Raw genomic sequence first — 12272 nt, forward strand, 5'->3', positions numbered from 1 at the left:
TGAGCGAACTAACTTGTTGATTTTGAAATGTATGAACTGAACTTTCAACTAGTTCCTGTAGAAAATGAGCTTTCCCAACACTGATGTAATGTACGTGATGTAATTTAATGAAATGTAGGCCTACATAATGTAATGTAGGTCTAATGTACGTAGGCTTTCAGGTGACTTTGTTCCGGGTACGGACGAAGCTGTCAGCGGCCCTGTCTGTGGCCTCTCTTGTACTGTGAGCGGCTGGTCTAGGCCAAATATGCCCAGGCCGTTTTTCGGTCGCAATCCAACCCTGCTTCAGTTCCATTTCAATGTTTTTGTCATGCTCCTGTACCTGGCATCCTGTTGACATACAGTAGCACAAAGGTCTTTTTTAAGGGGCTTTTTTAGCCTTTATTATTATAGGACAGTGTGAGAGTAGACACGAAATCCAACCGTATCACGCGCCAGTCGTAAAGTGTTCACGGAAAAAATGTGGGAATATTCTGGGGGAAATTCTAGGCAGAATGTACAAGGACGTGGTGAATTCACGATATTGCCCGTGTTTCGTGGTTGATTTACGGTTTCAGTCTCGTGGTTGATTTACGATATGTTATTATTATTATTATTATTATTAGAACATATTATGTGAGAAAGAGAGATAAAGAACACGTTTTTATTTTTCTTCCCGCATCTCGCACATTGTACTGTTTACGACTCCTGTTGCTATAAACAAATTTCGCATAGCAACGGATCACGTCGTCAAAACGCTTTTCAACATCACGTTCACATTGATTAAACATCGGGCTTCTTTCCAAAAACGCTTTTCAACATCACGTTCACATTGATTAAACATCGGGCTTCTTTCCAGGACACCCGGACAAATAGTAATAATAATAAAAACTTTGTGCCACCGTTGTTCACTTGGTAAGACATGATATAGTTAGAAATGTCTGAAACAATGTAGAACCGCAGCATCATATTCCCGACTTTTAAAAGTGTCAACCACGGGCTATATGCAGGATTTTTTTAATTTTTTTGCAAGATCAGCTTAGAAATAGCTATTGATGATAAGAAATGTGTGAAATACTTTTGAATAGCAAAAGCTGTTTGTTTATTGGAGAGAAAAAAACGAATCATTGTTCATTACATTAGGCTACTCCCATGTCCAAGGTTTAGGAGTGACCACACTATTTATTTACCAAATACCTGCCTGCCTGTCTATGCCCAGCTTGCAAAAAAATAATTCAAAGGCCATGAGAAAACATGGATTTATTTAGCAGCAAGGTGGTCAGCTTAGATATAGCTGATATTGATGAGAAATGTTTGAGATACTTTTGAATAGCAGTAGGCTAGGCTGTTTACTGGAGAGAGAAAAAGATTTCTTGTTCAAATACTCCCATGTCTGTCTAGTTTCGAAGTGGCCACACTATTTACTTACCTTTACCTGGCCTTTTAAGATGCTCAGCTTCCAACAATTAATTCAAAGGCCATCAGACAACTTGGAAAAGTAAGCCTACTATTCATAACCAGTGTTTCTTTGTACAAGTAGACTATATATTGTTGAAAGAATTGAATCAGACAGGAATGAAATGTAACAATTTATTTTTAAGCTTGCATTCAAAACAGTCACCTCACATTCATAGTGGAATAGCAGTAGAACAGCACTCAACTACCACAGTTAGAGCAGCACTCATTTGTCTGATGTGTAGATAGCTGTGGAATTAAAGTTTCTACCAATCTACAACATAACAGACATTGCAATGCATTACACACACTATCAAATGCACACCCACAAAACTGTACACAGGCAGATGGAATACATGATATACATGCAACATATCCGTAAAGAGATGCAGATTATTGCCTACAGCTGAATGCATAAAGACACTAAAAGGACAAAAAACAGTCAAGTGTACTTGGTCAAAAACTTATGGAACAGGGTTAGCATAAAAGTTTGAAATGTGTTTGAACAATGTCTCCAATTTGCAGTTAAACTAAACATAAAAATAAGACACTGACAAAAATCTCTCACAGACACACAAAGCGGAGTAAACTAATTCTTTCTCTGCCACATTCACTCACACAAGCAGTGAAAAATACAGACTGATTCATACAATAAATAGATTAACAGACACACACACACACACACGCAGACACACACACACACTGTGCAATAAGAAGATTAACATACTAATTGACAAAAAATGCACAAACGCACACATGAGCGCAGCGCGCTTGCACACAAACACAGCAGCAGGAGTACAATCAGTGGTTATGCAGGTGATGTGAAGCAGCGCAGATGACGTATACAAGGTGCAATGACTAAAATCTAAGTGGCATGGTGAAAGAAGAGTTGGGATGGTGTCCTTGAATTATTAATGTGGTTTTCTTCAGTGCGTGGAAAAATCTGATGGCTTGTGGAAAGAAGCTGTTTCCCTGTGTGCTTGTGCGTCACCGCATGCTGTGGTAGCGCTTCCCTGATGGTAGAAGGGAGAACAGTCAGTGTGGTGGGTGAGGTGTGTCTTTGATGATGTTCATTGCCCTCTTGGAACAATGTGACGTGTACAGGTCCTGAATGGCTGGTAGGGGTGATCTTATGATCTTTTCTGCCGTCCTCAACACCCTCTGTAGCGCCTTGTAGTCTTCAGCTAGGTGGCTGCTGGCTGCTGATGAGGATGCTCTCAAAGGCACCCCTGTAGAAAGTGGCGAGTGCAGATGTGGGGAGGTCGGCTCTTCTCATCCTTCGCAGGAAGTGGAGTAGTGTCTGCACCTTTTGGATATGGTGGAGTCACGTTGTGCAGTTGGCTGAGGAGGAGAGGCACAGTGGTTGGTGCTGGGTTGATCAGGTTCAGATCCAAAGTTGCTGGTGTCGTCAGCGCTCCCTCTGAAAACTGTCTCTGTGTCTGTAAAAAAAGAGGCATGTTAATGCTGGGAATGAGACAAAAACAACAACCCCTTATCTCCCTAGAGAAAGACATGAGCATGTAGGCCTATATATGCTTGTGCAAAAGCCCACACACACAGCTACTGTCTTACAGCACACACACACACAGACAGACAGTTTGGCGTGCGCACACACAGATTGACAGTTTGGCGCGCGCGCACACACAAACACACACACACACACACACACACACACACACACACACACACACAGAGAATATGGTATGGCGCGCGCGCGCACACACACACACACACACCCCTTTGCCTGGGGTCAAGTGTGTCTTTTAGAGGTTGGCCTTACCTGCACATGTGTGAAGAGCAGGAAGATGCGAGGTTGAGGATGGACAGGCAGGACACAAGGTTGTCCTCGTGAGGCATGGAGCCGCCCTGGTCCTGATGCTGGTTGTCCATCACCATCATCATGTGGCTCATCAGACCCATTATGGGCACATCAATGCTGAACAGAAACGACTGCTTTCATCTGCACGCATGCATTCAGACACACACACAAAAGAGAGATACATAGAATATACCAAATCAAAATCACATCCATCATGACCTGGTGCTCTCGTTCTCTCTCGTTCTCTCTCGTTCTCTCTCTCTCTCTCATTCTCATTCTCGTTCTCATTCTCCCTCTTCCTCTTCCTCTCCCTCTCTCTCTCTCTCTCTCTCACACACACTCCTCTTCCCCAACCTTTGCCTTAAAAGAATGGATTTTTTTTAAGTGCCTTACCTGCACATGTGTGAAGGGCAAGAAGGCAGGTTGAGGATGGAGCTGCCAGCCAGGGGGTCCGGAGCTGTCCTGGTCCATCACCATCATGTAGATCATCAACCCAATTACGACTCTGAGAAGGAAGAATCTCTTACACCTGTGTGCACACATTCGCGCGCATACATGCACACACACACACACACACACACACACACAACAGGAAAGATTAGGTTATATGGCACATTCAAAATCAGCCCCATCACTTTAATGACAAACACAAGACACGTCTGTCCTGTACTGGGGTCACCACTGTGCACCTGTGGCCTACTGTACATCCTGTCTGTCTGTGTGCACCCCTAACTAAAGACAGACACACACTACCACTCTCTTGGCTGTATGACAGACACACACACGCACATGCCTTTCCATCTTTTGCCTTAAGTCAATGGTGTGCTTTTTTTGCAAGATATGCAAAACACAGCAGCACAGGAAGAAATGACTGTATGAAATATGTGTTGGTCCAGTGTAGGACAAAGCACCCAGTTTTAGGTTCAGTGATTTACTTACCACTGTGTGCAAAATGTTAGTGGTGACATCAACCCTCCTTCTGAAAACTGCCTCTGTATCTGTCAGAAAAAAATAATAATGTTAAATGACACCATAGGATACCCTTAACCAAAGGCAGACAGACATACACTGCCACTGTCTTGGTTCTATGACACACACACACACACACACAGAATTCCATCTTTTGCCTTGAGTCAATGTTTTTTTTTTTTTTTTTGCAATTGGCCTTACCTTCTGCTCGAGAGGCATGGTGCTGTCTTGGTCCTGATGCTGATTGGTCTTCACCATAGAAAATAGAAAAGATCAAAAGGTGTGACTTGACAGATTCCACACACACACACACACACACAAACACACACACACACACACACACACAAGCGCGCACACTCACACACACACGCGAGAGATACAGGGTTTATGATACATAAAAAGCCCACCTACATACTGAACATAGTTGTCTGCAATTTCCATGTCTACCTCCATCACTCTGGCCACCATATTCCCAAGCCTGTTAAGATATTTGTCTGTGTACCTCCAGACTCTGTGTTGGGGCCACCACTGTGCAAATGTGGCCTACTGTACACCCTCTGTTTGTTTTTGTGTGCACTATTGAAGCTTTGAATATCATTGCATCTGTATGATGATTACACAGGCTGCTATTCTATTCACCTTGTCATGGAGAAACACTAATGACAGTTCAGTTCACACAGACATGCACAACACACCACAGGAAGAAATCGTTGTTTACAACATACGTATTGGCCCAGTGTGTAACTTGTATGGGGTAAATACAACATATTTCATGATCGTATCGTGGTAAAACAAGCAATCAAACCTCCGACTGTCATCATAACAGTCTTAGAATATTTCAAACGAGTAGCAAACCTAGCTAGCCCCTCGTAGTGATTAATAAGAGGTATTTGCTTAATGGCTTCGTGACGAACATCATCAATAATGTAAAGCAAGCAATCACAACATCTGCGTATCGTTGCAAAGACTTGTCAACACGTTTAGCTTTACAAAGATTTGTTAAAACGAGTGGAAGCAAGCCCTTAGTGTAATTGCTATTGCCATTGCCTTCGTGTAGCTTTCAAAAGAAGAAATGTTCAACACCCTTGTCATGTTAACATCTTACCTACACGTTGTCTGCCCATAACTTAGTACTGTACAGTGTGACAAATAAACACAACGTCTGAAATAAACAGAAAATTACGAAGTGAGTTCCGTTAGCTTGAAGCTAAAATATTAGCCAGATGAGCTAGTTGGTTGTCCCGAGGTGGTTAAATGTTTGCTCTCCGACTGAAAGTCAAGTTGTAAAGCAAACGAGATGTATATTTAAGCATTTACATCGAAAGCTTACCGTCAATTGAGTGATAGCTGCAGTAAAATCCATCCAGTACTTTTGAAAAGTCCCGCTTGTGTTGTCGTTTCGTCGGCCCGTAACTGACGCGGAGTGCCACTGAAATCTCTGTCGCAACTCGAAACGCGATTGGTCAAATCTCTGTAGCTGCCTGGCAAATCTCTGTCGCAAAACGAACAGTGATTGGTCAATTCTCTGTAGCTCAAACTCGACTGACAGGCTGCAGGCCATAACCACGTAGTTACTGTACCCTGTACAAGGCGGATGAGAATTCCGGTGCATATCACAAAAGCTGCCGTTCCCTGGTTCTGGTTCTGTCGCGGCCGTCCCCGCCCCTGTGCAAAAATGCCAACGCAAATGCCAACGCATGCATATCGTAAATCAACCACGTAGTTTTCAATGCATATCGTAAATCAACCACGAGACTGAAACCGTAAATCAACCACGAAACACGGGCAATATCGTGAATTCACCACGTCCTTGTACATTCTGCCTAGAATTTCCCCCAGAATTTCCCCCAGAATTTCCCACATTTTTTTCGTGAACACTTTACGACTGGCGCGAGATAGGGCTCCTCAATGACGGGGAGAGAGAGATGGGACAGGGTCGGGAAATGACCCCGGCCGAATTCGAACCGGGGTCCCTGTGGGCAATGTAAGCTCAAATGTGGGCGACTTAGCGCAACAGCGCCACCCGCACAAAGGTCTTTTCTGGCCCACATGGCCCACATGGCCGGGCGTAGGGGAGACAGGAGTTGTTTTTTATTTACCTCCGCCAAGGTGAGAATGTTTTCGGTCGCATTGGTTTGTCTGTCTGTCTGTTCGTCTTTCTGTTTGTCTATGAGCCCTATGTATGCAAAAGTGGATGTCTGACTCCTCCTGTCCATCATATATCACAAGATGTTCTACATACTGTAGGAGCGCTGTGAGAAATTTTGAGGCCCTCTGTAACACCTCCCCAGTTCAGTTACTTTGTTGAGGAGAAAATGGATGTAGAAATGATCAGGGAGGGAACGCTAAGTTCCACTGGGAATGGTAACAAGAAACTTTTTTTTTGGAACACAATGTCCCGCCCCTGGCATTGCTACAGCAACAAGGGCGTCTCTGTCCTACGTAGCCAGCCAGCAAATAGGAAGGGGCGTTTAAACAAAATAAGTTGTTATTTGAGAACGTTTTCCTAAGAAAGAAATGACCATGGGGACTTCAGAGACAAAGGTTGGCCTACAATTGGATGGCAGCAACACAATAAATACAGTACATCTCCACACCTGTCCTGTGAGACTTGTCATAGGGGAGAGAAGCAATACGAGTACCCTCCAGCGCATCACTCAAACTCAGACACATCTAGTCATCTCAGCCTGCTGTGACATCCATTACAATGCTCACCCTGGACCTGTGCCTGGTCATTTGTAAGTAGGCCTATGTAATATACATGTATTGTGTTCATTGTGTGTTTTTGTTCAATCTAGTCATTCATTTTGTTTTGTTTCAGTCATGTAAAAGTTTTATCTTTTACCTGGCATGTCTTGGCTGGTCAATAGACAGGAAAGGATACAACTTTCCATGAATGAAACATGATTATAGTTATGCATGATTGAAATTTAGCACATCTCTTTTTTTTTATTTCTTTGCATCCCTTTAGTATTGGCTGCCAGTTATCCATGGATGACAAGTGCAGGTAATTTAAATACACTCAGAAATGCACACACCCATCCACACACACACATGCAAGCGCACACACACACACAGTTTACTTTTTTATTTGGGTTGACAGATAGACATTTACATTACACTTAGCTGACTTTTTTAAAAATCGAATGTGACTTACAGCAGCTTATACATACATTAGCAGGGTATATTGATTACAGGCCCTGGAGCATTGTGGGGTTACGTGCCTTGGTCAAGGGCACTTCAACCATGGATGGAGGTGTGGGGAGAGTCAAGGATTCAAACTTGAAACCCTCATCATCTTTAGCACAAACCGAATTTTAGACTTTTATACAAAACTAAAAGAGTCTGCTCACTGAGTATTCTTAAGATACATGTACTAATTCCACATCTCCAAATGAAAGGTTTTGGATTCGGCAAATTCTAAGCAGTAGATTCGGAATTTGGCAGAACTGAATAAGGATGCACTGATTGCAAGATTCTGTGTCATATTCTGCCTTGTTGACAGGGTTTGATTTCAGTTCCGGTGACCGGAGTAGGATTCGGTATTCAGTATTCAGTGTTCGGTTCCAGCCAAATCTTAAGTAGTGGATTCGGTTTTTGGCAGAGCTTTAAAAAAAATCTGGATTTGGTACATCCCTCCCCTATAGTGGTGGTTACTCGGGTGATGTGCAAGGTGTAGGAGTGTAAGGAGGAGTGTGTATGGATGCCTTTCAAACTACTTCCTCCCATCCTTTCCTCTTGCGTGTGGCCTCTTGCTTGGTGTTTGGCCTGCCTCCATGAAGCAAACAATTAAGTTTCCCTGCTGAGCTTTCAATCTAGGCCTACGTTTTTTTCATTCAACAACCTCATTGGAAATCATGAGATGATGACCTTTAGATTGTGCTTTTATGAGATGTTGAATAATACTTCAATCATCAATGATGTTGTTGAGCCTTGCACCACAACGTCACAAGCCATAGGATAGTCCAAGAGGAGCTAGTTTGAAAAGCACCCCCGCGTTTGTGATTTGGGTGTTTTTGACTAACAAGCTCTTTTACAGGATCAGTGATACAGTGTGTAGGTGAAAAGATATCCATCGGCTGTGGTGAGCAAACCCCACACTATGTTATATCTGTAATTGAGGCAGTTTGTTAACATGATATTACAATGAAAATGTAGCCTAATGCATAATTTACTATAGCCCACTGCCATTTTATATTTGTGATTAAGGCAGTTTACTGACATGACCTTACAATGTTAAGATTGTAGTGTATATTTATTATTAGTGCTATGTTACCTGTACATCTACTGTATGATTAAGGCAGTTTGTTGACCTGAAGTTACAGTTTTTAAGTACATAGAACTGTATTAGTTATATGGTCTGATGTCCTAACAGAAAGTGGAGGAATAAATATTATCAGCCTTCGTTATGGATACAATAATCATCCAACCTGTGGGTTGCCTGTGTATTACCACATCAAACCGACACCCCCATTGGATCAAACCTACGAACCAACCCCCAAACCTGCACACCTCTCTGAGGCCTACCCCTGCTTTGAGAGAAGAACCCTCAGCACCATGGCTTACCGGTAATGACCAATATCACAGGGCTCTCAAGTTTTGAATTGGGAGTGAGATGAGGTGATTACTATTACTACTGGGGTACTACCATTAATGCTTCAATTCTTCAGTTAACAATGCTTGGCTCATACTCTTTCTACTGATATGACTATGTTCTTTGCCTTTTTGAGGTCTGGAAACATTGTATCTTATGTATTATTTGTAATTTTCTGCAGATAAATGCTCTAAATGACAATATTTTCTTTTGAAATTCAGAGGAAATTGAATTGGCAGTTTATAGAATGAAATAACAATGTTTGTTTTACCCAAAACAACAAAGTGGTCTCTCAATTTTTTCCGCGGCTGTATATGACAATATGAAGTTAAATAAAATGATTGGTCTGCAAAGAATGTGGTAATATGAAGTCACAAAACTGTTACGTCAATATTCTACCTAAAACTACTACCCTGGACACCAGGATGATTTTAAAATGGAGCTCTGCGTCGTTATTGCCTTTTGTTGTGTAGGGCAGTATTGGTCTATGCAGTAATTTTCTGATTGAACAGCTGTGCGGAACTACAGATCTGGCAAGAGCCAGAAACGGTGGAGTGTTGCTTTAAGATTTTTTCTGTCTCTTCAAAGATGCAATTGGCACTCTCAGTGTTCCCTACAGTCCACCCCCTCTGCTTATCCTGGTTGCTCCTGGACTATCAGATACTTGGAGATTAACTTCCGTTGCGTACAAAGTGTCAGGTGAGTGAAATATTTAGCCTAAGTTCGGTGTAGTTTCTTGTCATCAGTCATGAAGGTCAACCTGGATTCATTAGTTATTCTCCAGTGCCACAGAATTCCAAATTACCTGGTTTTACCAGCCCATGGTTGGCCAGATAAATCATTATAAATACAGTATGTGGCACTCGATTAACTAAATGAATCCAGGTTGCCCATAACTAGTCATGTCATACCAATTATATGCACATTGTAATACTGTATCTGATTTGTTTTTTGTTGTGTTGTACGTAATATCTTGGCCTGTTTGTTTTTGCTTTGTATTTTGTTACATCGTATTGTTTGTTGATGCATGTGTGCTACTCACTGCTCTGTTTTCATGATTTTGTAGAATTGGAAAGTAGGAAACAGGGGCGAAGCCAAAAGCACATGTACCGGTATCAGGATGAGGCATGAATTGGTAAGCCTTAGACCCCGTTTAGATGTATGGATATTTTTGCAAATGCATCCATTGGCCCTCTTATTTACACATAGCTGCAAATTATTGATGAATTCATTAATCATTAGTTGATTGCCTTATCGATCGATTTACGATTAATTGATAAGCGGCGCTTATCCTCTGAAATCTCAATGTTTCTTGAAAATCTACTAAATCTAAAAATAAAAAAAAAATTGGGATAAAATGCTACATTTAAATGAGTTCTATTTTAAATTCTTAAATCCAAAAGTGATTTAAATATTCGCACTATCCACACCCCTTCACATACACTCTTCACATGCCTATTTCTCCTGGGTCTCTTGTCAGTTGAATTTGCGATTATTGTGATTAATGGTTTTTTAATTGATTAGTCTTTTAGAAATCTCTTAAAACTCCTGTTTTAAAAATATCCGATTTAAGGAGCTAAAATGCACCTGACACAATACTGTTTTTATTTTTATCCAGCCTTGTTATATTATTATTACATATTTAGTAAACCGATTAAACAATATCCACTTTTAAAAATATCTGCTTACATATAACTAAGACCTTATTTAGAGTAGGCCTATCCACTGTTTATATTATGAGTTGCAGTAGCGTTCTGTAGCATACTGGCTATATAGATCATATAAAAACTTTCATAAGAAATGGGCCCCTTTTACAGGATGTGCCACTAAGAATTGGAAAGACGGGGACAAGTTCTTATAGTACTTAAATACGGTCTCTGGCTGGGCTTGTAGGCTACTAAATGCCAAATTTCATTTCTGTCCTCCAGATTGGTGGTTATGGCGACTACAGCACTCCCTGTGGATTGCTTGTTCATACAAGTACAAATCAACTTCAAGTTATCTAGTTATTGTTTTGCTGGAGCAATGTAGGGTCAGGTGTCTTGTTGATTTAGGGAGAGCGTGCAACATCCAAAACGATGCTTTACATAGTGTCACACAGTGAAGAAGAGGAAGGCCACTGCCAATTGTGCTCCAAAAAAATAATTTATTTAAACATACATTTCAGGTGACCGAACCCAAGTGATTATTTTAATTGTCCCTAAACAACGTTCATTTTTGGAGGCGTGGTTCAGCTTTGGAGGAGATATTTTTATTTTAATTGTATTACCTGTTTCATTTTCTTTCAAACATGTTTTCATTTCTTGACATGAATGAAAAAAACAAAAAAAACAATGCTGCAGCAAATAATGGCATGGTTTCTTATTTCTGTACCAGTTCTTTTTCATGACAAAATGCTAACTTAAAGTCAATGGGAAAAAAATGATATGCCTGCCAATCTACAGTATGTAGGCCATTGAACAGACTGAAGATATATACACATAACGGCAACATAATACACATAACAGCAACATAAAACACATAACTGCAACATATAAATACAAACGGTCTGTCAATAATTGGGATACACTCTGATATACCACCTATAAAGGTGCTTGTGCAAATGATGACTACTTGAAGCACTCAGGATATATATACCATTGAAATATTAGCAGAAATGGTGTTAGAGTCCAGTTATTAACGTCTAGTTTTTTAACAGAATTTAATGATGATGTCACATTGGGGACAACCCCTCAGCAGATGGGCTATAGAATGCAAAGTGAATGACGTCACGTTGAATGCGGCGGATTTGCGTTTATCGGCATCCAGTTTGTAAAGAAATGTCCAAATGTTTATTTGCAATATAGGGATACACATTTGACAAAAAAATTAAGATGGACTGTGATGGAGTGACCATCACTAGGATTGTGGGTATGTTCTGACTGTTACGGCAACAAGCCTCTTTGGTGTAGCTGTCAGAGCCCCTGATTACTGCCAGGGAAGGTCTTGGTTCGAGTCCCGGCTGGGTGAGTCTACTCCCCTTCGCTATAAATGGTGTCAGAAGTGGGATTGTTACCGTGAGGAAACCGGAAGTGTATGGTGCCTGACCAATAGTTTAAATACTGCTAACAAGTGGTGAAAATTCTTTAAAATCTTAACCTGCACAACCACCTTTAACATAGCCTTTTGGAAGGTGATGGAAAAAAGTTAATTTAGAGCCCTGTTTGTAAGTATGCCTATGCAGTATATAAGATTAGGCCTAACTGTGAGTAGCAGTGGAATGTAGTGCAATGTAATGTAATCATATTAAATTATGAAATTAATATAGGTCTATGAATGTAATACGGTTAAGTGATAAACCAGGCTAAGTTAACCTACAAGGACTGCTAAACCTGCTAATAGATAATAGCCCACAGGAGGTGTCATAGAAAAGGAGGCACTTATATTAGATGATTTACCACGAAAAAAGTGTCAAAG

The 12272-nt window shown here is 41.1% G+C and overlaps 1 protein-coding gene and 1 long non-coding RNA gene across 2 annotated transcripts; one reads left to right on the top strand and one right to left on the bottom strand.

The window, feature by feature from the left end:
• Positions 1-1555: 1555 nt before the first annotated feature.
• On the bottom strand, positions 1556-6078 carry LOC134462138 (uncharacterized). Its single transcript, XM_063215022.1, has 6 exons — positions 5553-6078; positions 4424-4471; positions 4193-4251; positions 3647-3782; positions 3215-3394; positions 1556-2873 (listed from the first exon to the last, which is right to left on the bottom strand). Exons 1-5 carry the CDS (start codon positions 5919-5921, stop codon positions 3365-3367), a joined length of 642 nt encoding a protein of 213 aa, XP_063071092.1. The 5' UTR covers positions 5922-6078; the 3' UTR covers positions 1556-2873; positions 3215-3364.
• Positions 6079-9429: 3351 nt separating this feature from the next.
• On the top strand, positions 9430-11152 carry LOC134463121 (uncharacterized). The gene is made up of 3 exons (XR_010037638.1): positions 9430-9515; positions 9883-9951; positions 10745-11152. It is a non-coding gene; the product is annotated as an uncharacterized LOC134463121 (long non-coding RNA).
• The last annotated feature ends 1120 nt before the right edge of the window (positions 11153-12272 follow it).

Source organism: Engraulis encrasicolus, chromosome 14, assembly GCF_034702125.1.
Source record: "Engraulis encrasicolus isolate BLACKSEA-1 chromosome 14, IST_EnEncr_1.0, whole genome shotgun sequence".
NCBI classification, from domain to species: Eukaryota; Metazoa; Chordata; class Actinopteri; order Clupeiformes; family Engraulidae; genus Engraulis; species Engraulis encrasicolus.

Excerpts from the sequence above, each read along its gene's own strand:
- LOC134462138 (XM_063215022.1), bottom strand. The coding sequence starts at position 5,921 with ATGCGTTGGCATTTGCGTTGGCATTTTTGCACAGGGGCGGGGACGGCC. Across the intron at positions 4,252-4,423 it reads CCATGCCTCTCGAGCAGAAG|ATACAGAGGCAGTTTTCAGA; the intron begins GTAAGGCCAATT and ends TTTTTCTGACAG. Across the intron at positions 3,783-4,192 it reads CTAACATTTTGCACACAGTG|GTGTAAGAGATTCTTCCTTC; the intron begins GTAAGTAAATCA and ends GTGTGCACACAG.